The 27,164-nt window shown below is 35.4% G+C and overlaps 3 protein-coding genes across 3 annotated transcripts in view; all 3 read right to left on the bottom strand.

The window, feature by feature from the left end:
- Nucleotides 1-791: 791 nt before the first annotated feature.
- Nucleotides 792-2,168, bottom strand: LOC112328492 (uncharacterized). Its single transcript, XM_024607563.1, has 2 exons — nt 1,875-2,168; nt 792-1,841 (listed from the first exon to the last, which is right to left on the bottom strand). The coding sequence occupies exons 1-2, from the start codon at nt 2,166-2,168 to the stop codon at nt 792-794; spliced, it is 1,344 nt and encodes a 447-aa protein (XP_024463331.1).
- Nucleotides 2,169-7,418: 5,250 nt separating this feature from the next.
- Nucleotides 7,419-8,264, bottom strand: LOC18101857 (monothiol glutaredoxin-S2). Its single transcript, XM_006380137.3, has one exon. The coding sequence runs from the start codon at nt 8,033-8,035 to the stop codon at nt 7,730-7,732; it is 306 nt and encodes a 101-aa protein (XP_006380199.2). The 5' UTR covers nt 8,036-8,264; the 3' UTR covers nt 7,419-7,729.
- LOC112325098 (monothiol glutaredoxin-S2) overlaps nt 7,419-27,164 on the bottom strand; it is a 52,417-nt gene continuing 32,671 nt past the window's right edge. The window contains exon 2 of the mRNA XM_052454915.1: nt 7,419-7,577. The gene's annotated coding sequence lies outside the window, so the exon portion shown is untranslated. The remainder of the gene's footprint in view (nt 7,578-27,164) is intronic.

Genomic DNA, 27,164 nt, shown 5'->3' on the forward strand with positions numbered 1-27,164 from the left:
TCAGTGTTGCTTGGGCATTTTCAATCGGTGAGGTTTTTTGTATATCTCCCGCACTTGCTCCCCAGTGTGGGGTGTGATCCTAGCCAAAGTTCTTACTAAAAAACATTACTAGGCTCAAAAGGAGTCTACAAAGGATATACTTCAGCCTCGTGAAAGGATTATCAAAGATGACCTTTCTTCATCTCAAATGCATGCATTTAGGAGCGGTAAGCCTTGCTTTCATATGAGTATGTAAAGTGATTATTCATTCAAATAAAACTCAGCTTTGGAGTCACCTCATGGTGTTTTTTTGTTTTTGTTTTTCAAGTTTTCTAGGTGTATGGTTACCCTTCTAAGAAATCACTTGAATATCCAGAATTCGTTTGTTTTGGACAATCATCAATATCATTGCTGTTTTTTTGTACTAAACTTTGAATTCCCAAAAATTCTTGTGAACATGTGAGATCATGCATAGTTTTGGAAAAAAATAAAACATGTCATGAACACAGGAAAATACATGATCTTATTAATCAAGAAGACTCATTTGACAAAGAAGTCTTGTGGTATTATGAGCCAAATTACCAACATGATTAAACAAAAGGCAATAATAGGGCAGGTTTTATCCTTCCATTTTGGTAAATCTCCTCTTAGGCTAGCCTCCCTATAATAGTTCTTGGGATGATGGGGATAAAAACTGTGGTTGGAATTTGTGTCCTTCAAAATGTATGCTGCCCTTTCGCACCTTACCTGGACCATTGATGCTTCTAGATTCCCCAAACATTCCATTGCTAGTGCATTTCTAATCCATCGCTTCAAACATGATTAGGTAGAGGGTTCGTGTTCATATTAGGACTGTCTTCAAATGCTACCCACCCTGCATTGATTAATTGCAGAAGCTTTCTCTTGAAGGTGTTGCAAGTATGGATGTCATGTCCGGCAACACCAACATGGTATTCGTAAATGAGCTCTAACTTGTACCAGCCGAGGTAAGGTGGCTGCAAAGGTACCAGAGGTTTGGGAGCTACATGCCCAATGCTTAAGAGCTTCTGGTACATCTCATTCAGGGGTAGCGGTAATGGAGGTAGTTGTTCTTGGACCCTTTCGTAATTTCCAATTTGGCTTTTAGCTTGAAAGTTTTGGGGCTCAAGTTTTTTGATGTTGGCAATTTGGGATGGAGTGTGGTAGTTTTGGGGTGAGTTTTTCCTACCCCTGTAGCCATCTTCAACATGGTTGACCTTTTTTCTTTTGAAGCCTTTTTTCTCGGTGGGTGCAGAAATTCTATCACTCTTGACACCTTGCTTTCTACGTTCACACACTAGCATAATGTTAGTGAATTGCTGGGCTGAACTACCCATCACATGTTCGTAATATGGTGCTGCAAATAAAGAGACCATCTCTTTGTCCAGAAGTGGAGGACGGACTTGAGCAGCTGATTCTCGCCATCTTTGAGCATATTCCCTTATGCTTTCTTTTTTCTTTTTCTCTATATTTGACAAGCTGGTTTTGTCGGGAGCGATGTCCATGTTGTACTTGTACTGCTTGACAAAAGCATCCACCAGATCTTTCCATCTCTGGATTTTTGTGTTGTCCAATCTCATGTACCAGCTCAATGTTGCCCCACTTAAACTATCTTGAAAAAAGTGCATCAATAGTTTTTCATCATGTACTACCTCTACCATTTTATTACAGTAGGACTTGAGATGAGTCATGGGGCATTGTGTTCCACTATATTTGATGAATTCCGGAACACAAAACTTCTTCGGGACAGCCACATTTGGGACCAAACACTTCTCTACTGCCCTTACTGGATCATATAAGTCTACCCCTTCAATGACTTTGATTCTGGCTTTCAGCGCCTCTATCTAATCTTGATCAATGTTATTAGATGACTTAGCCTTATGGGACTCGTTAGCAGATGCCTCCATGACTGTTGGGGTAGGTGCATGTGTCGTTGACTGCACAAATGTTGGATTTTGTTGAGGCTCTTGACCATGTTCGCTCATTCTTTCTTCAGGCTGAATTGTAGTAGAAGCCGGATTAAAGGTGACCGGTCGGTTAGAAGGACCTTCACCAGAGGTATTTCTTAGTGTTTGCTCGAGTAAGCTAGTGAGGCGAGCTACGCTTGTTTTCAGAGACTCCAACTCTTCTTGAAAATGGGCATCACGGTGAGCACGCTCTTTATCTTCCATATCTCTTGCTCGAAGTCGGGTGTTGTAGACTTTTTGGGGACCTATACTTCAACCTGGTATGTATGCATGTTATTTACAATGAATTAATGTATGCGAATATATGTACATGCACATTTAGGGAGCTCATACTCTAAGGATAGGTTTTGGGCCATTACATGATGGATAGGCTTTCTACCTGGTCTCAAAAAATGGTCTCATATTTGCCTAGTGACGGTCTTCGTAAAGACAGTGTGGGGGCGTTGCAAGGAATAGTTAAGGCACGTATGCCTACCATTACCAAGCAGGCACTCAGATATGAGTTGGGTGTTTCACGTATCTGAACCCTAACCAATAGTCATAGGGCAGATCGCTAATCCCCCTCCTAACTTAGAGGCTTGTGTGTGCTTTCCAAAAATTAAAGCATGTGATGCATGAGACAATTATATACAGTGGCATGAACAAATATGTATAGAAATTAAAGCGTGCAAGAAAATAAATAAAAGGCATATTAACAAAAAACACATAAACCAAACAACAGAATTATCAGACAAAAACAATGCTTAGTCCACAAAGTCCCTAGTGAAGTCGCCATTTTGTCGCACGTGTGCGGCGTCATGGCGATCATCCACCCTTAAAGGTATATGTAAGTCTATATGACAAATATAGAGAGATAAGGAATTCTTGTCTCTTATTAGTAAAATATGGAATGAGAGTCGTCACCTAGTATTTTGGTCACTAGGAACCCTAACTGGTCTCAGAGATGGGGTACGGAGACTGGTTGCATAAAAGGAAGGTATTAGCACCCCAACTACACCCTACCTGAGGTAAGCTGTATTGTTTTGTTGTCTGATAAAATCTAAGGTCTTGTTGTGGTTTCTAATTGTCGGTCTGTCTATAGTTTAAGAAAAGTCCTCATCTGTAAGGAGATCCTTATCTTATCGGGTAAAACCAATTGTTCTATGTCGTCAAAAGAAATACCTTGTTCTAAAATATGAAATGAGAGTCGTCACCTAGTATTTTGGTCACTAGGAACCCTAACTGGTCTCAGAGATGGGGTACGAAAACTGGTTGCGTAAAAGGAAGGTATTAGCACCCCAACTATGCCCTACCTAAGGTAAGCTGTATTGTTTTGTTGTCTGATAAAAGCTAAGGTCTTGTTGTGGTTTCTAATTGTCGGTCTGTCTACGGTTTAAGAAAAGTCATTCTCTGTAAGGAGATCCTTATCTTATCGGGTAAAACCAATTGTTCTATGTCGTCAAAAGAAATACCTTTTTAATATCGGGAATACGTTTTACGTATAAATTTGTAATCTCTGATACTAAAACAAAACAAAATATTTTTTTAAAATTTTTGAAATATTGGCCAAATTCTCGTGACTTTAATAAACTGGTTATTAAAGCCAAAATGCATGCTAAAACATATTTTTTGAAGTTTTCTTTGTTATATGAAAATATAATATGATTTTTAGCTTTGAGGGACAAAAATATTTTTTTTTATGTTTTGATGAAAACCGGGTATTTCAATACCGGATTTGTATTTTTACGGTATAAAAATACAAACCAATATTCAACAAAATTTAGTAGAAAAATACACGGAAAATTACAATTTCAAAAAAAGAATTTTTTGGGCCAGACCTAGCTATTTGAGCTGGGCCCAACTATTCGGGCTGGGCTAGAATTGGCCTGGCCATGAACAGTGGCTCTCCATTGTTCACATGCTATATGAACAGTGGAGGCTGGCAGCGAAGGAGAAGAAGGAAGAAGAGAGAGGCGGGGGAACTGACCTGTGGAGGCTCACGGTGGTGCTAACTGGTGGCGGTGATGCTGGCGGTGGCGGCTCCAGGCAGCGGTCTTTCTCTCTTCTCTCCTCTGCTTCTCTGCGTTTTTTTTTTCTTCTTTGTTTTTTTCTTCTTTTTTCTTTTGGTCTTCAGCTCCTTCCCTCTTCTGTTATGCTCCTTCCCCCTCTTTTTTCTTTCTTGCTTCTGCCCCCCTTTGTATTTATAGGTAAAACTAGAGGGGGGAAGACCCCTACTACCCCTGCCAAAGGGGTAGGGTGGTCGGGCCGGCCACTGTGCAGCCGCCCCAGAACCGCCCTAGGGGTGCATCCCCTTTTCTTCCACCATGTGGCAAGCAAGTGGGGAGTTTTGTCGGCGTCTTTTTGGTGGTTTCGAAAAAAGAGGGAGCGCGCAAAGCAAGGGAGAAAAGTCTTCTTCTTCCCTTGTTCTCTCCGTGTCTAAGGGAAGAAGAAAACATATGGTGCCATTCAAAACGACACCGTTTTTGCTTTTTTTTTAAAAAAAATGTATGAAACAACGCCGTTTTTCCCAAAACGCGCCGTTTCATTTAAATGGAAACTAGCGCCAAAACATGTTAGATGCAAACTCAAGCCTTCAATTTGCGCGCTTTTTTTCATTTTGGTCCTTGGTTTCAAATTTCTTCAATTAAGTCCTTAATTGGCCGTCAAACTTCAATATTTATGCAATTAAGCCCCTGATATGACCAAATTAACTCTAAAAAAAATTATAATTTGACTCTAGAACTTTAATTTCTTCCAATTAAAGCACAAATTGAATTCAAAATTATTTTTTCTTGCAATCAAACCCTCCATAAATTCAATTAAACCTTCAATAAAATTTAATTGAGTCCATAAACATCTAATTTTGGACTTTTCTTCCTCAAATTGAATTTTTTTTGTCAACAGGGCTCTCATTAGTCAACAAAATACTGCCAAATTTTAATTTTTATATTTTAAAACCTCCTCAACTAGTTTTTAGTCATTTTCTGGGTGCTTTGGCATCCTTTGATCACTACTATTATTTTTTTTTAGATTTGTTTTTGTTTTTTTCGTCCGAATATATATTTTTTTATTTTTTGGAAGAAAAAAATTAAATTTGGGGAGTAACCCAAAAATGAGTTATGATAGTTTATATGTCAGACTCTTAGCTGTAATGGGAGACTCGACACTGTTAGTTTCCTCATCAAATCAGGAGATCAATCTCATCCTTAAGCTTGCGTCTAGATTTTTACCTTCAAAACAATTTTATTTGACCTGACATCCTTTATAAATGTTGTATTCCTGGATGTGTAGATGATTTTGGACTTTTGAATCACATGATTTTGATATCCGAGGCTCAAGATATGCCTGTTTAAATCAGTATTGTTAAAGTAGAGAGTCTTGCTGCAAGGGGGATTTCTACTCGATTTTGCAGGTCTGATTAAAGGTCCAAACAAACTTGGATTTCTGCTCATAATACCTCCCTAGAAAGCTTTATATAAGTACTTTAACTTTGATTCGGCTCACATTTAAATTACAAAATTCTAACATGGTGAAAAGCCTGCCACAAGAAACCAAGTCATAAACGTAAAGAAAATACTGAATTTCTTATCTTTAAATAATTAATTCACAAAGTCTCTTAGGCATGCCAAACTTATAAAAATAATTTTTAATAAGCTCAAATAAACTAAAAACATATTAAAAAGCATAATGTAACAAAAATAAAAATATATGTATATTTTGTATGTATGAATATTCATAAATGATATTTAAATATATAATATGTTGGTTAATTATATATATATATATATATATATATATATATATATATATATATATAGAGGGAAAAAGTCTTCTATTCACGCAATTAACTCATGAAACCCTTCAAAGACAAACAAATATACCCGAGAATGAAGACTTCGTCTTTCATGAGAAAATTTCAACGTCGCAAAGCCCAGTAAGCGTATCTGCGTCTGTGTCAATTTGATTGAGGCTGTAATCAGTTTGTTTGTTTTTATATTTTTAAAAATTTTAAAATATATTTAAAAATAAAAAATAATTATAACCACATTCTCATGCATGTAAATTAATTAATTAATTAATTAAGAGCCCCGACAACGCATTTTGCAGAGAAAATGAATAGCACAAGTGGGTAGAACAATATCCAAACCTTTTTTCTCTGGATAAGCCACAAAGATAAAGCCTAATGAAGGCAAAAACCAACCCAAATGGTCGGACAGAGCAGAGAAGATAAAGGAAAATGGTTACGGGAGGAACCAATCAAAATAACGATCACTATGCTGCATATTCTAGCAATAACATAGCCATCGCCTTCCATTGTTTTCTCCTTATCATCCAACAGAAATGTTTCCTGCAAAGAAATAAATCAATACATTCCCCCGCAGCGGTAATGAGCACAAACACAAGCCTCATAGTTTCCGGCCCCAGCATATATCATGAACAATCAGAACCCCAACTATCCACCATGTCCAATGCGCAGAAGCACCCAAAGGTAGCTCCCAGAACACATACAAACTTTATATGCAACATACAAAAAGCCTGGAATTTGCAGAACAAGCAAACCCAGGGGGTGGAAGGAAGCAAAACAGAGTAATACCTGGACTCCCCTACTCTGAAATCAAACATGGAGAACAGAAAACCACGGTTATGCAACCCAAACTCCACCCCCCTGCAATTGGCATCTGCAGATCAATCACAAAGTCTGTTTCTAAAGGGTTGAGTCGCATCTTTTTCCATCAAAAGATAACCCGCCCTATCACAGCCATGCCACAAACTCACCATATCTGCTGACACCTTGTTTCGCGGGAACATCGGCCATGTGATTAGCGTCCCTCAGGGTATGAGAGTAAGATACCGAACACATGAATGAAGAGAACAATATCCAAACCTTCAACACTCTCTTCAAAGTACGTACGAATTAAGCCCTTGTATTACATCATTGAGGGGAAACAAAGAGTATATAGATTTATGACCTGGCTCGGGATCTAATCTGATCCAAGACTCTAGCTATTGGTTGGATACAAAATTTTTTTTTACTGTAAACAACAAGCCAGACTCATGATCGAATTGATTGGTCAGGCCAGATCAGGCTTTATGACGATGAAACCCTCAAGGTCTAGCTAAAAAAAAACTAGTTTGCTAGGTCATTTCACCCTCTCACTATAAGATTGCAGGATATTAGCGACGGAATGGTTCTCATTAATTACCACATCATTAATTGCATTAAGATTAATTCATGTAACATTTAGCGTAGGTAAATTAACAGGATCAAGATCTAGTCCTTTTGCTGGCATTTGAATGTCTTGGTTTCTGTTGCTGGAAATTAATTTTAGTATCAGTTCCTTGATGTTTGTTCTTCTTCCTCTGGCCGTATTGGTCTTATACATATGGCCAAGGCCTCATTTAAATATTTTTATTAATAATATTGATCACATTCATCAAAAAAAGAAGAAAACATTTTAGAACAAAAGGCATTCATATCTTTAAATTTAAGCAAACTGCGGTTTTATTAGCCAAAAAGCACATATATAATAGTAGCATTACATTACAAAAAGGAGTAGAAGTACGTAAACTAGCTCTCAGCACAAACTACATATAGTAGCTAATACTCGATATACTTAATTACACATCCGGCACCTATAGTATGATTTATAACATTATTGCAAGCTATTTTATATATATAGATATATTCATGCATGAGCATATATGTATGTTATGAGTAACCAGAACATGTTTCATAATTTATTTGGTTAGTGCCTGATGCGTAGCTAAGCTAGTTCATCGATGGATCAAACCCATAACGCGCCAGCACGTTGAAGCATTGGGATTAAGGAACGATTAAGGTGAAGGCTCATCACCTCATTGGCTCCACCCACAAGTTCACCACCAATGAACACGGCAGGCAATGTTGGGCATCCAAACCTTGAGAGTGCTTGCTCAATTTCCCTTCCTCTAGGCATCTCATCGAGCTCATGGACAGCCACGTTCACCCCAAACTCATTGAAGAGAGTCTTGATGGTGTGGCACATACAGCAAGTGCTCTTGCTGAAGATCACAACTGGTCTCTCGGATGCCAAATTTGTCACCCTCTCCATTTCCAAATCAACGAGCAAGAAACTAATGCCAATGACTTAGCGAGTTATTTTAATTACAAGCTAGCTAGAAGTCTCAAAACCGATCGAGCAGGAGAGAAACAAATGATGTAGGTAGCTAGTAAGGAATATTGTGATGGACAGTTAAGTTTTTTGGTTGTGAGGTGCTTGATATCATGAGACTCGTATATATAGGGTTAAATTTGAAGGTTTTGGGTGGATTGGCAATGGTAGCAAAGAGAAAAAGATTTGATTGCGAAGCAAAAGAAGAATGTTCTGCTAGATATTTCGGACGGTTTCTAAAATCACTGATCGATTGATACATGACACAAATAGAAGTGACACCACACGGAAAGTAATTGCACGATATAGATGAAGAATCTTTCATACGGAAGATAGAGACGTGCCCTTTGTACGGTTGTTTCACATTATCAAAATAATGACAATATGTTATCTTACACATGCAAATTGTTCTGTAACTTCTATCCAAAGTTTGATGATCTATGTATTAAAGTGCATTTTGATCAATTTCCTTTGCATGGAGGCATATGTGCTGAGTTGTAGAAAGGAGTTGGATTTATCCAATTGGGACCTTTCTCTGATTGTGTTGAGATTCGCATCCAATTCATCAAGAATGGATAGGTAAGTGAGGGAGAAGAAGGTTAGAGAAAGGACTAGCATGCATACTCTTGAAAGTTCGAACAAATTTAGCCCTAATTAAGTTCCATTTGTATAATTAGTAGTATTAACACTACACCATAAAACAGTTTTACTGACAGATTCATTCCATCGGTGTAAGACATGCAATTCGTTGGTAAAATTTTTACCGACGGAATACGTCCGTCGGAATATTGATCGTCGGTAATTTCCCGTTCCGTCGCTAATTCTGTCAGAAATAAAAAAACCAAACACCGATGGTCTTACCGACAGCTAAGTGCGCAAAAAAAACAATTCCCGCGAGAACTTTACCGACGAAATAATTATGTCTGTATTTTCAACGGTAATCACCGACGGAATGGCCATCGGTGATTGTGGCATGAACAATAAATATTTCAGAACTCTCTGTCACATACCAACGGATATAGTCCGTCAGTGATTGTGGCATGGGTGGTAATTTTTTTGCAACTCTCGTAAAATACCGACGGAATGGTTTCGTCGATAAGGTCGTCGATATTTATTTAAAATATTTTTTAAAAAATTATTTATTAATAGAAAAAAACTAATTAACCAAATAAATAACCAAATAAAATTGTATTAAACATTAAAATATAAAAATAATGTAAAATAATATTCATCCAAATATTCATTACAAATTTAATGTGTTTCAAAAACAAAATTAAACTAGAATAACGGCGGGGCTGGAGGAGGAGGAGGCTGGTTGTTTCCGGGACCGTACGACCAAAAAAGGGATGCACATGTATCATCACCCATCCTTGATCTAATGTCCATGACCATTTGACGGAGCTGATCATAATCCATCAAGAGTCGTTCATATTGTTGTTTCAAGGCCATGAACTCCTCAGACTTGGCGCTCGATACTGATGGACAGCTCCCAACAGCTGAGACACTACGGGTCGTCCGCAAGTTTTTGGCCGTAGTGTTGGAGAGCCCATAAACCCGATTTTTATCGGGTCCATCAGACGATCCTACCTCCATCCACAAATTCGGATCGAAATCTGAATGGGTCGAAGGATCGTCCCTATATCTCTCCCTCAACCGGCTATTATATTATTGTTTCAAGACCATGAACTCCTCAAACTAGGTGCTCGATACTGATGGAGAGCTCCCAACAGTTGAGACACTACGGGTCGTCCGCAAGTTTTTGGTCGTAGTGTTGGAGAGCCCGTAGACCTGATTTTTATCGGGTCCACTAGACGATCCTACCTCTATCCATAAATCCGAATCGAAATCCGGATGGGTCGAATGATCGTCCCCATATCTCTCCCTCAACCGGCTATTATAGGTCTCCTGATTTTTTTTAAAAAAATCATCATATTCAATTCAAGAAAACAATAAGTTACGAAATAAAATGATTGAACGAACATACCACGAAGTGTTGAGCACAGTTGCCCATGAACTGTTGCGGTCTTGACTTCGCACGTGCGTCTCTACAAACAGCTCCATTGGGCTCGGCTCACGTCCAAGAGACGTAGCCTGTAAGGAGAAAAAAGGTTCTGGTTGTCAGCATCGTACTGTAAGCCTTGTGAGAACCGCTCAGATGTCACGTGCTAAATATATGTCGTCCATATATCCCCCGAGATGAATGGCGGTTTGAATTCTCGCCAAACCGCCACCTCATTCCATCCTTCAAGACCGTTATCTCTGGCATACCTTTTTGATTTTTTTTGTGTTATACCAAAAATCACGCAACCTACTTCCATAGTAACAAATTAGAATTTAGAACATAAAATTATAAAACAAAATAAATATTATTTTCGATGTTACCTAGTTGTCGCGTGATTCTCCCATATCCTCCTCACAACATTGTTGTCCGCACTATCCCACTCAAATTTATGCTATGTTATAAATAATTCATTTAAAATAAAAATAGTACAAGATATAAAAATTGATTAGTACTTAAAAGTGCATTTTTATCAAGGTTTTATATCATCATTTTGCACTTGAAGTATCAATAACTTCTTAACTAAAGCATGTTTTATAATAACAAGTCTGATACCATAAGATACCTTTAATTTATGGTAAATGTTCATCTTAAATATAGGCCTATCACATAAATGAAAGGATTGATTGATGAGTTTAAGTACGGAAATTGAAAGGACAAAGAGAGGGCCAAACTTAGAAAAGAGATGCTGGTTCAGTCCAAACTGGAACACTGTTCGGTCATTGGGTCATATCTGGAGCTGTAGATATTGGATTTAGATCTGCCTTATATGGATGGAAAGCTAAGACATAGGCCTAAAAGTTTCATAGGAGTCCAAGATTTAAAAAGGCCGTTTTCAAGTCCAAATTGTAGCAACAACGGAGAAGTCTGAATCTGTCCTGCAGCCCAGACACTGTTCAGTGTTCAGCCCATATCTTGAGTTCTAGAAGTCCAAATGACCTCAACTTTTTTTTTCTGAAAAGCTAAGACAATTTCCTAGAACTTTCATGATTTAAGTCTGTTCAAATTATGATGTTATCAATGACATTTTTGGCAGACAAGAAGATAAGGATTGTCACCAAGTCAAGATGTGGCCACCCACTCAACAATTAGTCAACAAATCAATAATTCTGAATTTTGGCCTATAAAAAGAGGCATTTGCCATGTATTTAGGCATCCTGGTTTTCTGATCAAGATCATTCTCTTGCTCTCTCTTTATATTTTGCAATGCTTAAGTTTTGCTTATATTAATCTCTTGCTTATGCTTTTCATTTCCTTTCCTTGTTTATTTATGTTTCTCTCTTTCATTATGTTTAGCTAAGTTTATCATGTCAAGGTGAAAAGGTTACACTAATGGTGTAAGAATAAGTATAATATAAACTCAACATGGACCTTAATGTTTGATACTAACATGTTTTATAGTTGTTATCTTGTTCACTTTTAATACTTTGCTTGTTAAATGGTTAATCTAGATTTATGTTGTATAACCCTTGGTACAACAAATACTTGACACTTTCATAGCCCAACTGTATGGTATAACCGATACATGTGCTATGAAAGGAACTTGATTTGTTGTTAACATAAGTTATAATCATGAATGCCTAACAACATTTACAAGTATTAGCATTATTCGAATAAGATAACTAATGTAATCATGTTAACAATTTATAATCTGATTGGAACCTCCTTTGTGTGTGGTTTCCAGTTGAGTAATAAAAAGAGTTTATACTATACTTGTTTGAAATACCATTAGTGGATCCTCTAATCTTGACAATTATTTTATCCTTGTTTAATCCTTACATCAATATCACATCTCAAAACTCTCTTTAACTTATTATTATTGTTGTTGTTGTTATTGTTGTTTATAATTTATATAGTTAACCTCCATTTGGTTCGACCCCGGTCTTGCTGGGTTATTTATTACTTCGACACTCCTGCACTTAGAAGAAGACATCAATCTTTTGGTCGTGTCAAGTTTTTGGCGCCGTTGCCGGTGAGGTAAATTCTTGTATAAATTATAATATTTATTTTATTTTCTCTTTTCACTTTTCATTTTATCTAACTTTTGTTTGTTTTGTTTTGTTTTGTTTCTCTTTCTTTTCTTTTCTTCCTTCTATTCTTTTCTTACATGTGCATGAGAGTTTGGTGACGTACATTAAGTGGTGGACTTTGTAGGGTATCCTCATCATTTTCAGAAAATATGGCCGAAGAAGATAATCAGTCACTTCATAATGAGAATAATGAGAATAACCGAGTGAGAACACTTAGAGACCACATGAATCCCACAAGAACAAGTGCACCCTCATAAATATTTTTTCCTCCCGATGCATCTCATTTTAATTTTAAGCCAGACATTATTCAACTTTTACCTTCTTTTCATGGCTCAGATGTAGAAAATCCATACTTGCATTTAAAGGAATTTGAGGAGGTCTGTAACACCTATAATGACTTAAATTATAGCATGAACACCATCAAGTTAAAGCTTTTTCCTTTTTCATTAAAAGATAAAGCTAAAACATGGCTACAAAATTTGAGACCAGGATCTATTCGTGCTTGGGATGAAATGCAACAACAATTTTTAAAGAAGTTTTTTCCGTCCCACAGAACAAACTCTTTCAAAAGACAAATCATCACTTTCACTTAAAAGCCAGGAGAAACATTTTACCAATGTTGGAATAGGTATCGAGACTTACTTAATACTTGCCCTCATCATGGTTTTGAAACATAGAGATTGGTTTCACATTTTTATGAAGGGTTAACACCTAGAGATAGGCAAATGATTGAATTGATGTGCAATGGAACTTTTGATGATAAAGACCTATATCAAGCAATGGAGTACCTAGACTTGCTAGCTAAAAATACTCAAAATTGGGACACTACAGGCACTTATGAGGCACCGAGTAAAACCCAACCTCATACAGCTAGTGGAGGTTTGTACAACCTTAGGGAAGATCATGACCTCCAAGCCAAGTTTGCATCTTTAACTAGAAATGTCGAGGCACTAGAATTAAAAAGAGTGGTCAACTAAAATCTATTCAAGACATTGTGTGTCAAATCTGTGAAACCAATGAACATTCAACCAATGATTGTCCAACTTTGCCTTCTTTTAAGGAATGTTTCCATGAACAAGTCCATGCTTTAAACAGTTTCCAAAGGCCCAATCATAACCCATACTCGCAAACATACAACCCTAGTTGGAGAAATCACCCAAATTTCAATTGGAAGACCGATAATAATAACACACAAACTTCACAACCACCATTTCAAGCACACCATAATTTCCAAAATTCTCATGGATATGCACCTCCTTATGCTCCACCTCATAGAAAAAATCTTGAGGAAACATTGCATGCATTCATTGAAAAGTAGGAGACAATTAACACTCAACACTCAACTTGCTCAAAGCATGATAGATTTTAAAGATACTCTTGCAAAATTGACATCTACTCTCAGTTTTCAAGAGAAAGGTAAGTTTCCATCTCAACCACAACAAAATCCAAAGGGGCAATACAATGCAAATGCAAGTAGTTCTGGAAGCCAACACATGGATCAAGTCAAATCAGTCACTACTCTTCGCAGTGGTAAGGTTATTGAAAAACCCATTCTTGAACCTTGTGAGAAAGATAACGAGTCAATCTCTGAGGGTAAGGAAGGGTTGAATCTGAACATTGCAAAGAAAAGACTGATTTCCCGCCAGCACTTCCATTTCCTCATGCCATGACCAAACAAACGAAAGTCAATCACAACTCTGAAATCTTTGAAACTTTCAAACAGGTAAGGATCAATATACCTTTGTTGGATGCTATTAAACAAGTACCTTCCTATGCTAAATTTTTGAAAGATCTGTGCACTGTAAAGAGAAAACTGAATGTGAAAAAGAAAGCTTTTTTAGCCGAACAAGTAAGTGTTATTCTTCAGAACAATAATGCTTTGAAATATAAAGACCCTGGTTGTCCTATAATTTCTTGCTTTATTGGAGAACATAAAATTAAAAGAGCTTCACTTGATCTTGGAGCTAGTGTGAATTTACTTTCATATTCAGTTTTTCAGAGTCTCAATCTAGGTGAGTTAAAACCAACTTCTATAACTCTCTTACTTGTTGATAGATCTGTAAAAGTGCCTAGTGGAATAGTTGAGGATGTGTTAGTGCAAGTTGATAAATTCTTGGATACACAACCTGTTGAAGCATGTAATTCATTTCGTGTTATTTTAGGACGTCTGTTTCTTGCAACTTCTAATGCATTGATTAATTATAGGAATGGACTGATGAAACTATCATTTGGAAACATGACATTGGAGATGAATATTTTCAACATTTGCAAGCAACCTGAAGTTGATAATGATTTACAGGAAATGGACTTTACTGAAAAATTAGTTCATGATCAATTTCAAACCACTTCCAGTGAAACTGAGATTGATGAATCTGACGATGTGCAAATGGTTTATTTTCAGGAAGAATCAAAGGCAAATAGTTGGAGACCAAAAATTGAGGAATTGCCACCACAATCAATTGAGTCCATACTTTCAAGTGTTCAACCACCAAAACCTGATTTGAAGTCATTACCATTCAATCTCAAATACTTATTTTTGGGAGAAAATTAAACTTTTATGGTAATAATCTCTTCCAATGCACATCAAGAAGGTAAGTTATTACAAACTCTGAAAATACACAAAAATACATTAGGATGGACCATAGTTGACATAAAAAGAATTAGTCCTTTGATTTGCACACACAGAATTTATTTGGAGGAAAATGCTAAACCCTCTAGAGAAATGTAATGAAGGCTTAATCCTAATATGAAAGAAGTAGTGAAAAATAAAGTCATTAAGCTTCTAGATAATGAAATCATTTATCATATTTCTGATGGCAAATGGGTAAGTCCTACCCAAGTTGTACCCAAGAAGGTTGGAGTCACTGTAATAATAAATAAGAAAAATGAGTTAATTCCAACTAGGACTATTACTAGTTGGCGCATGTGCATTGACTATAGGAAACTTAATTCAATGACTAGAAAAGATCATTTTCCTTTACCTTTCATGGATCAAATCCTAGAAAGAGTTGCAGGTCATGAATTTTATTGTTTCCTAGATGGCTATTCAGGTTACAACCAAATTGAAATTGCATTGGAAGATCAAGAGAAGACTACTTTCACATGTCCATTTGGTACTTTTGCATATCGAATGATGCCTTTTGGATTATGTAATGCACCAACCACTTTTCAAAGATGCATGCTCAATATATTTAGTGATATGGTTGAATGTTTTCTTGAAATTTTTATGGATGATTTTTTTTATGATTGTTTAACTAACTTAGAAAAGGTTTTGAGCAGGTGTGAAGAGAAGAATCTTGTACTGAATTGGGAAATATGTCACTTTATGGTAACAAACGGCATTGTACTTGGTCATATTGTTTCATCGAAAGGAATTGAGGTTGACAAATCTAAAATCGAGTTAATTGCTAACTTGCCAACACCAAAATCTATTAAAGATGTTAGATCATTCTTAGGACATGTTGGTTTTTATAGAAGGTTCATCAAAGATTTTAGTGTGATATCTAAGCCCTTGAGTAACCTTATAACAAAGGATAATATTTTTGAATGGACTGAACATTGTGAAGAAGCCTTAGTTAAACTTAAAAACTTTTTTACTTCTGCTCTTGTCATTCAACCTCCTGATTGGTCATTACCTTTTGAAATTGTGTGTGACGCTAGTGATTATGTCGTGGGTGTTGTCTTGGGACAAAGAAAAGATAAGAAACCTTATGTGATTTACACCACCACTGAAAAAGAATTACTTGCAGTAGTATTTGCATGTGAAAAATTCAGGTCTTATCTTGTTAGCTCACCTGTTGTTGTTTTTAGTGATCATGCAGCATTGAAATATCTTCTTTCTAAGAAAGATTCTAAGGCTAGATTGGTGTGGTGGATTTTGTTACTTCAAGAATTTGATATCACAATCAAAGACAAGAAAGGTACCGAAAATGTTGTTGCAGATCATTTGTCAAGATTAACTACAGATTTGAAATCCGACATCACATCAATCGATGACTACTTTCCTGATGAATCTTTACTTTCTGTCTCTACATTGCCTTGGTTAGCTAATATTGTTAATTTTCTTGTTTCAGGACAATTGCTAGCTCATTGGAGTACCCAAGACAAAAGAAAGTTGTTGAACGAAGTGAAAAACTTTTATTGGGATGACCCTTTTTTATTCAAATATTGTACTGATCAAATATTTCGAAGATGCATTCCTGACAATGAGGTAAGCAGTGTCATTAAATTTTGTCATTCTGAGGCATGTGGGGGTCATTTCTCATCAAGAAAGACAACTGAAAAAATCTTACAAAGTGGATTTTACTGGCCCACCATGTTCTAGGACTCACATGCATTCTGCAAGCCTTGTGAAAATTATCAAAAGTTGGGATCTATTTCAAAACGTCACATGATGCCTTTAAATCCTTTTCTTGTCATTGAGATCTTTGACTGTTGGGGTATAGATTTCATGGGTCCATTTCCTCCATCATTTGGTTTCTTGTACATATTAGTTGCACTAGATTATGTTTTAAAATGAATAGAGGCAATTCCAAGTCGAAACAATGATCACAAAACAGTGATAAAGTTTTTGAAAGAAAATATTTTGAGTCGATTTGGAATCCCTCGAGCCATGATAAGTGATGGTGGAACACATTTCTACAATAAGACATTTGAGTCTTTAGTGAAGAAATATGGAATCACGCACAAAGTTGCCACCCCTTATCACCTTCAGACAAGTGGACAAGTAGAGCTTGCTAATAGGAAGATCAAACAGATCTTGGAGAAAACAGTGAACCCTAATAGAAAAGACTGGTCTTTAAGACTTAATAATGCACTTTGGGCTTATCGAACTGCTTATAAAACATCATTAGGTATGTCATCTTATAGACTAGTCTATGGAAAACCTTGTCACTTGCCTGTGGAACTTGAACATAAAGTTTATTGGGCTATTAAAGCTTTTAATTCTAACCTTGATGATGCTAGTCAGCTGCGAAAATTACAGATAAATGAGCTTGAGGAAATAAGAAATGATGCATATGAAAATTTAAGAATTCATAAAGCAAAAATCAAAGAGTTTCATGATAAGAAAATACCGAGAAAAACATTCAATGTTGGTAAAAAAGTCTTACTTTATAATTCTCGACTCCATTTATTTCCTGGAAAACTAAGATCAAGATGGACCAGCCCTTTTATTGTGAAACATGTGTATCCATATGGGGTATGTGATATCGAGAATCCAAAGAATGGTAATGTTTTCAAGGTAAATGGACATCGTTTGAAAGTTTACTTTGACAATTTTTCAGTTGAAGATGACTCTATTGAATTGGGTGATCCTGTATATAAAGATTAATTATTTTTCTCACATTGTTTTTGTGTTTCTTTTTTGTGTGACTTTTGTTTTGCTAGTCTCTCTCATTCGAGTCAAATGGCGGATAACGATACTTCGTGACTCTTAAGTCGGTTCTTTCAGTTTCTCAGAATAACTGATATCTATGTATATATTTGTGCAATTCTTTAGTCTTTCTCCTTTCTTTGCATCTCTTCTCCAATTCTCATTTGAAAATGGACACCACTCTTGAAAAATTAAAAAAATATTTTCCCGCTTTGCCTCGAAATGCGATTGCAAAAATTTACCGTGTTATGTGTGCAAGATTGAGGTTGTTAATGAATCATGGAATTCCTGAATATATTCGCTGGCTAATTGAAGCAAAGGTCCGATTATCATGTGAGTCCTCCAATTCTTTCATTTCATATATGTCTGGAACAGATAAAAGCACTTTTGCAAAGAAACGTGTGCAAAATGACTGAAAGTCTGTCACCGATGTGCCAGATGGACTTGTAATGCACAATGTCGTTCTTTAGGAATGGTATCTATAAACCGTGAAGATAAAATACAATTCATTAAGGATGGCCTGAGTAAGGGGTCTTTAGATAATCTTCTATTAACTCTTGAGACGCATCCTAGTGGAGATGTGCATCGTGCAATTCATGATTTATGGCCACAATTCCATAAAGAACATACTCGGCATAGTCTTGGGAATCTGACTAAAAAAGACCATGTTTGCCAGTTTTTAAGAAAACTGGATGGGAAGCCTATCCTTGATCCATAGAGGGCGTTTAAGCCGTTCTTGGACGTAAAACCAAGGGAAGATGTGAGCCACAATCACAACTACCTATACATACACATGCTTTTTCAAAATAAATAAATCAATCAATCAATAGAGAGAGAGAGAGTATGAGACTCCAGCTGGCCTACATATAGGTGGTATGATTGCATTTTCAATTTCTCATATATAAAATCTTCTCTTCCTTCACTTCATTTCTACTCAACCCATACATTCAACAGATATAGAAGTGTGTAGAAATGGCAGGTTCCTCAAGTCATCACATAAGAAATATTGGTGTTTTCGGTGGATCCAGTCTTAGGAAGGACATAGAGTTTTTAAAATCAACAAATCATCTTGGTCAGGTACTAGCTGAGAGAAAGATTCATTTAGTGTATGGGGGAGGCAGCCTTGGGTTAATGGGGGGTGTGTCAATAGCTGCATTTTTAAGAGGTAGTCAAGTTTTAGGGGTCGTCCCCAAAGCTTTAGCAAAAAGGGACATCATTGGAAAAACAATTGGAGAGAGACTACAGGTCTTCACAATGTCTGATCAAATGAATACAATGTTTAACCATGTTGATGCCTTCATTGCCTTACCAGGAGGTCTCAGCACATTGGAAGAGATCTTTCATATTTTCTCTTGGGCCAAACTGCACATTCACCATAAACCCATAGGTCTGTTAAATGTTAATGGTTTTTATGATAATTTGTTGTCTTTTCTTGATCATGTTGTGGAACAGAAATTTCTAACATCTTCGGCATGACAAATCATAATCTCTACTACTACTACTAAACAATTGATTGACCAACTACAATCTTTCATCCCTATAATTGATCCCTCCATGAGTCGTATAAATTGGTCAATTAAGGAAAGCTGTAAAAAGCTTAACTTGGATTTGAGCCTTCACATGTGGAACCTTGCGTCTTTTGGTTTTGTTAATAGCATATTATTTTGTTTTGTTATTTCTTATATTAGTTTAAGTGTGTTTCAGGTTTGTCAGTGTTCGTTGTTTCAGGTGATGTCTTCTATACTCTATCTTTCTACCTTAGAACATTGAGGACAATGTCTCGTTTTGGTTGAGGGGAGAGGGTAGTAGTTAACATTAAAAAAAAACTAACTTACTAACTGTTTTTGCTATTATTAAAATCATTTGACAAAACTATTATTATGATGGCAGAGTAAGGAGGAATTTTATTGACTCTTGAGACACATCTTAATAAATATTCTTATCAAGGTCTATCAGAATACTTCTTGAAATATTCAGGTTTACAACTCTCGCATTGTTATCACTTGATTCTACTCATATACTCATTTAACAAGTATTCATAAACCTTCATTTTCACACACACACTTTAACATATGATTGTGGGTTGCACATTGGATTATTACATTATTTATGTTCTTTTGTTAAAGGTAACAACTAAGGGAAAGGGATAATATATAATTTGCAAAAGAAATTTTTTTTTAAAAATTGATGATAATAAAAACGTAGATAAGTTTGGTTTCGTAGCCTCCCTAACCTAAGCAATTAAGCCCGAAGGGGTGTTTTAACACCTAATACCCTAAAGTCAACTGACTTGGGAACTATTGGCCCAACGCTTGTTACATGCGTTAAAGAGAAAAGCTTAAGGGAATCAAACATTGCACTATCTATGTATCAGTATCTGCAACCGGAGTTACTAAACTCGTAGGGGTGTCTCGATACCTAATGCCCTAAGACCAACTGGTTTGGGAGTCATTAGCCAAAAGCTCGTTACATGGGTTAAAGATGCATTGTGTTATCTGTATATCTATTAAAGAAAAAAAAGAGATAATAATCCCAACCCAAGGAAGTTAACATTAGAAAAACATTAGAACATAATATTATTTTCTTCCAATAAATGCCCCATCATCTATGTTTTCATACATTGAGCACATGAAAAGAAGGTTTCTTAATATCTTGTTTAAGAAGTATGAAGCAAATATATAAATTTAATGAGAGTTTGTTTACTTGGATAGATTAATGGAAGTTGAATGATAAATGCATTGCTTTGTGGAACTTGCAAATTGTTTTTTTATTTTAACGCTTTGATTACTAGGGACTAGTAATAAGCTGGTTGAGGGTGTGATTAGTACGTAAAAGTGCATTTTTATCAATGTTTTATATCATCATTTTGCAATTGAAGTGTCAATAACTCTTTTATCTAAAACATGTTTTATAATAACAAGTCTGATACTACAAGATACCTTTAATTTATGGTAAATATTCATCTTAAATGCAGGCCTATCACATAAATCAAAAAATTGATTGATGAGTTTAACTACTGAAATTGAGAAGACAAAGAGAGGGTTAAGCTTAGAAAAGAGATGTTGGTTCAGTCCAAACTGGAACACTATTCAGTCATTAGGTCATATCTGGACCTGTAGATCTTGGATTTCAATTTGGTTTATATAGCTAGAAAGCTAAGACATAGGTCTAAAACATTCATGAGGAGTCCAAGACTCAAATCTGCTGTTTGGAAGTCCAAATCTTAGCAACAACGGAGAAGTCAGAATCTGTCCTGCAGCCTAGACACTGTTCAGTGTTCAGCTCATATCTCGAGTTCTAGAAGTCCAAATGCACTGATTCTTTTTTTGTTGGAAAGCTGAGACTATTTCCTAGAACTTTCATGGGGACAATCTATTCAAATTTTGATGTTAGCAATGATGTTTTGTTTAGACAAGAAGATAAGGATTGTCACCAAGTCAAGATATGGCCACCCACTCAACAATTAGTCATCAAATCAACAGTTCCAAATTTTGGCCTATAAAAGGAGGCATTTACCATGCATTTAGGCATCTTAGTTTTCAGATCAAGATCAAGTTTTTGGTCTCTCTCAGTATATTTTTGTAATGCTTAAGTTTTGTTTATATTAATCTCTTGTTTATGCTTTTCATTTCCTTTCCTTTACTTAGTTAACTTATATCTTATTTATGTTCTTATCTTGTTTATTTATGTTTGTCTTCTTCATTATGTTTAGCTAAGTTTATTATGTCAAGGTGAAAATGTTACACTAATGGTGTAAGAATAAGTATAGTATAAACATAATATGGACTTTAATGTTTGATACTAACATGTTTTGTATTTGTTATCTTATTCACTCTTAATACTTTGATTGTTAAATGGTTAATCTAGATTTATGTTGTATAACCTTGGTACAACAAATACTTGGCTCTTTAATAGCCCAAACCATATGGTATAACCGACACTTGTGCTATGAAAGGAACTTGATTTGTTGTTAACATAAGTTATAATCATGAATACCTGACAACATTTACAAGTATTAGCATTACTCGAATAAGATAACTAATGTAATCGTGTTAACAATTTATAATCCGATTGGAACCTCCTTTGTGTGTGGTTTCCAGTTGAGTAATAAGAGTTTATACTATACTTGTTTGAAATACTATTAGTGATCCTCTAACCTTGACAATTGTTTTTATCATTGTTTAATCCTTATATCAATATCACATCTCAAAGCTCTCTTCAACTTATTATTATTATTATTATTTATAATTTATATAGTTAACCTCCCTGTGGTTCGACCCCGGTTGTGCCGGGTTATTTATTACTTCGACACTCCTATACTTGGGAGAAGACATCAATCTTTTGGTCATGTCAAGTTTTTGGCGTCGTTGCCAAGGAGGTAAATTCTTCTATAAATTATAATATTTTTTTTATTTTCTCTTTTCACTTTTCTTGTATCTAACTTTGTTTCTTTTGTTTTGTTTCTTTTTATTTTGTTTTCTTCTTCCTTTGATTCTCTTCCTACACATGCATGATCTTCCCTAAGGTTGTACATTTTCTCCACTAGATGTATGAGGTTGAGTTTTACTTGGTGCCTTATAACTACCTGTAGTGTCCTAATTTTGAGCATTTTCAGCTAGCAAGTCTAGGTACTCCATTGCTTCATTAGTGTCTTTATCTTCAAAAGTTCCATTGCACATCAATTCCACCATTTGTCTATCTGTATGTGTTAACCCTTCATAAAAATGTGAAACCAATCTTCATGTTTCAAAACCATGATGAGGGCAAGTATTAAGCAAATCTCGATACCTATCCCAACATTGGTAAATGTTTCTCCTGGTTTTTGAGTGAAAGTGATGATTTGTCTTTTGAAAGAGTTTGTTTTGTGAGACGGAAAAAACTTCCTTTAACAATTGTTGTTTCTTCTTTAAAAAACTTTGTTGTTGCATTTCATCCCAAGCACGAATGGATCCTGGTCTCAAATTTGTAGCCATGTTTTAGCTTTATCTTTACTGAAAAAGGAAAAGCTTTAATCTGATGGTGTTCATGCTACAATTTAAGTCATTATAGGCGTTACAGACCTCCTCAAATTCTCTCAAATACAAGTATGGATTTTCTAGATCTAAGCCATGAGAAGAAGGTAAAAGTTGAATAATGCCTGGCTTAAAATTAAAATGAGATGCATCAGGGGGGAAAACTATGCATGAGGGTGCACTTGTTCTTGTGGGATTCATGTGGTCTCTAAGTATTCTAACACGGTTATTCTCATTATGAAGCGACTGGTTATCTTCTTCGGCCATATTTTCTGAAAATGATGAGCATACCTTACAAAGTCTACCACTTAATATACATGACCAAACTCTCATGCACGTGTACGAAGAGAATAACAGGAAGAAAAGAAAAGAAACAAAAGTTAGATAAAATGAAAAGTGAAAAGAGAAAATAAAATAAATATTATAATTTATACAAGAATTTACCTCCCTGGCAACGACACCAAAAACTTGACATGACCAAAAGATTGATGTCTTCTTCCAAGTGTAGGAGTGTCGAAGTAATAAATAACCCGGCAAAACCGGGTCGAACCACAGGGAGGTTAACTGTATAAACTACAAATAAAAAATAGATAATAACAGAAAAGGAGTTGAAGAGAGCTTTGAGATGTGATATTGATATAAAGATTAAACAACGATAAAATAAATGTCAAGGTTAGAGGATCCACTAATGGTATTTCAAACAAGTATAGTATAAACTCTTATTACTCAACTGGAAACCACACACAAAAGAGGTTCCAATCGGATTATAAATTGTTAACATAATTACATTAGTTATCTTATTCGAATAAGTTAATACTTGTAAATGTTGTCAGGTATTCATGATTATAACTTATGTTAACAACAAATCAAATTCCTTTCATAGCACAAGTGTCGGTTATACCATACGGTTGGACTATGAAAGTAACAAGTATTTGTTGTACCAAGGGTTATACAACATAAATCTAGATTAATCATTTAACAAGCAAAGTATTAAAAGTGAACAAGATAACAAATACAAAACATGTTAGTATCAAACATTAAAGTCCATGTTGAGTTTATACTATACTTATTCTTACACCATTAGTGTAACCTTTTCACCTTGACATAATAAACTTAGCTAAACATAAATAAACAAGATGAGAACATAAATAAGATATAAGTTAACTAAGTAAAGGAAAGAAATGAAAAGCATAAACAAGAGATTAATATAAACAAAACTTAAGCATTACAAAAATATAAAGAGAGAGAGCAAGAACATGATCTTGATCTGAAAACCAAGATGTCTGAATGTATGGCAAATGTCTCCTTTTATAGGCCAAAATTTGGAACTATTGATTTGATGACTAATTGTTGAGTGGGTGGCCACATCTTGACTTGGTGACAATCCTTATCTTCTTGTTTGAACAAAACATCATTGCTAACGTAAGACTTTGAATAGATTGTCCACATGAAAGTTCTAGGAAATTGTCTCAACGTTCCAAAAAAAAAAAGAATCGGTGTATTTGGACTTTTAGAACTTGAGATATGAGCTGAACACTGAACAATGTCTGGGCTGTAGGATAGATTCTGACTTCTCTATTGTTGCTAAGATTTGGACTTCCAAACAGTAGATTTGAGTCTTGGACTCCTCATGAATGTTTTAGGCCTATGTCTTAGCTTTCTATCCATATAAACCAAATTGAAATCCAAGATCTACAGCTCTAGATATGACCCAATGACTGAATAGTGTACCAGTTTGGACTGAACTAGCATCTCTTTTCTAAGCTTAACCCTCTCTTTGTCTTCTCAATTTCAGTAGTTAAACTCATCAATCAATCATTTGATTTATGTGATAGGCCTACATTTAAAATGAGTATTTACCATAAATTAAAGCTATCTTATATTATCAGACTTGTTATTATAAAACATGCTTAAGTTAGGGAATTTAATGATATTTTAAGTGCAATATGATGATATAAAGCCTTAGGCTTCGTTTGTTTGCTGGAAAGTAGTTTCCTTTTGGAAAGTGAGTTCCGGGAAAATGAATTCGAGGAAAGTGAATTATTTTCCGATGTTTGGTAGTGTAATGGAAAATAAGTTGGAAAACACTTTCCAGTGTTTGGTTATGTCATGGAAAATGAGCTGGAAAAAAAAATATTAATGTTTTATTCGTTTCAAGTTTATTAAAATAATAAGGAACAAATTTTACAAATTAAAAAGTTGAATGAGATTGAAATTAAAAAAAATATATAATTTCATAAATTATCTCAAATAAAATAAATAATAATCAAAATAATAGAGATCAAATCTAAAAAATTAAAAAAATTGAAAGATGAAATAATTAAAATAATAATAATTAACATTTCATAAATTATTTTTAATAAAATAAGTAACAATCAAAAGAATGAGGACCAAATTTGATAGATAAAAAATTTCAATTAAAAAATGATAAGGGAAAAGCAAATAACAATTATAAAAATGAGAACCAAAGTTAAATATAAAAATTAAATTCTAAGGGATGAAATTGAAAAACAAATATCAAAACAAAATATATATAGCAATCAAAAGTTTGAGGACCAAATTTGATACAATCATCAAATAATATGACATTTCTAAATTTTTCACAACTTCCGGAAAGTGTTTTTCGCCCAAAATAAAAGGAAAACACTTTCTTGGAAACCAAGCCAAATTTTCCTTGGACAGTATTTTCCATTGACCAACTTTCCTAATGGCAAACGAACACAAGAAAGTCTAGAAAGTGGTTTCCAGGAAACCACTTTCTGGGAAACAAATGCAGCCTTAGTGAGAATGCACTTTTAAGTACCAATTAAAGGGCACGTTCTAGCGTGCTCCACATACTAGCAGAGGTTGGACAATTCACCACAAGGTGAAGAATGTTTATGGATAAAGAGGAGAGAAGTGATTTGAGGATGAGTTGATCTTGTTGTTTCCATGTCAAAAACGCAGGGGAAAAACTAGAACTGAAGGCAGGTGAAGTGGCAGAAACATCACTGTGCGGAGAAGGACACATCGTCGAGCCATCGACAAAGGAAAAAACACCTTGACCGATCAAATATGGCTTCATCTGCATACGCCAAAATATATAATTTGTGTTGGTAAGTTTGAGATTGATGACGTGTTGTGTGTTGGAAAGAGGTATGATGGCTGGTGGTGAGGCAGGAGTTGAGGAGATAGATAAAACTGCATTATGTGCAAAGACAGGCACACTGGTGGAAGTACCTATAAGGGAGGATGAGGTAGGAGAGGTCAAGCTGACATTGATGCCAGCTGCAGTAGCAGCAGAGGAATCCATTGGTGAAGCTGGAGAAGTCGGATAGCTGCTACTGAAAGAAATCTACAGTAGAGTCTCTGCAGAGGGAGCCGAAGTTGGCTACTGATAGCTGCTGAGGAGAAAACGTCTGCAGCACAGGTAATATTTCAGAATTGAGGCAGGTAAGGGGAAAAGGAAGAAAGATGTTATTTTTCAGAGGAAAAACATCTGCAATAAATTCCTTTGCAGTGTTAGAGAATAATATAAATCATATCCTAGGACCTCACCTAAAAGCTTAAGCTTCTGGGTTGAATTGGTTCTTTGACATGATATCAGAGCCTTGATGACCAAGCGGTTTCGAGTTCGAATCTCACCATCCCTATTTATTTGATAAAAAAAAATTAAGCACAAGGTAATGTGGGCCTGTGCAAGTTTCAAGCCCAAAGGGCTTTCACTTGAGGGGGGTGTTAGAGAATAATTCATATCCTGGGACCTCACCTAAAAGCTTAAGCTTTTAGGTTGAATTGGTTCTTTGACATGCAAAAAAGGGGAGATTGTGTCGATTAGGAGGAGAACACGTCTGCAGCACAAGTAATATTTTAGAACTGAGGCAGGTAAGGGGAAAAGGAAGAAAGACATTATTTTTCAGAGGAAAAACGTCTGCAACAAATTCCTTTGCAGAAAAGGGGAGATTGTACTGATTAGGGAGAGAAGAATATGTTTAGATATTTTCGGCTCTGATACCAAGTTAAAGCATAAGTTGTAATTGATTGAAAGACATACATAATCAGTAGCCATTTCTTCTATATATATGACTAGGGCAACATACAATAGTTACTGTGTAGCGTACTACGCAAGATAAATATATACAGGAAAATACAATATTTCCTATATTACAACACATTCCATAATAACAAATAAGATTTTTATGTCTAAACAACTCACATATCATTCCATACAAGAATCACTACAATTATTAAGTAATGATCAATTAAAATGAAAATTCTATGCTAGCTATAAAACATGATAATATAAGTTTCATGATAGATTTTTAATTTTTATATATAATATTTTTCTAAGAACTCTGCTGAAAATTGGAGATGGTATTTCTAGTTCTATAAAAACCCCATTATTAACTATATATATTGTTGGGTTTTTGCATATCATTCACTCCGGAGAAACCATGAAATAAAATTATTCAGGAGTCTTAAGCATCATGTTAGACAAATCTAGAGTTGTTTAAGGATTTATTACCTGAAGATCTGATCTTATTCGACTTTGAATCATTCTTTAAAGACTGAGTTGTCTCAAATCACAAGATGTCCAATTATCCAGCCTCTAACG

The sequence above is a fragment of the Populus trichocarpa genome, chromosome 8 (genome assembly GCF_000002775.5).
Source record: "Populus trichocarpa isolate Nisqually-1 chromosome 8, P.trichocarpa_v4.1, whole genome shotgun sequence".
Taxonomy (NCBI): domain Eukaryota; kingdom Viridiplantae; phylum Streptophyta; class Magnoliopsida; order Malpighiales; family Salicaceae; genus Populus; species Populus trichocarpa.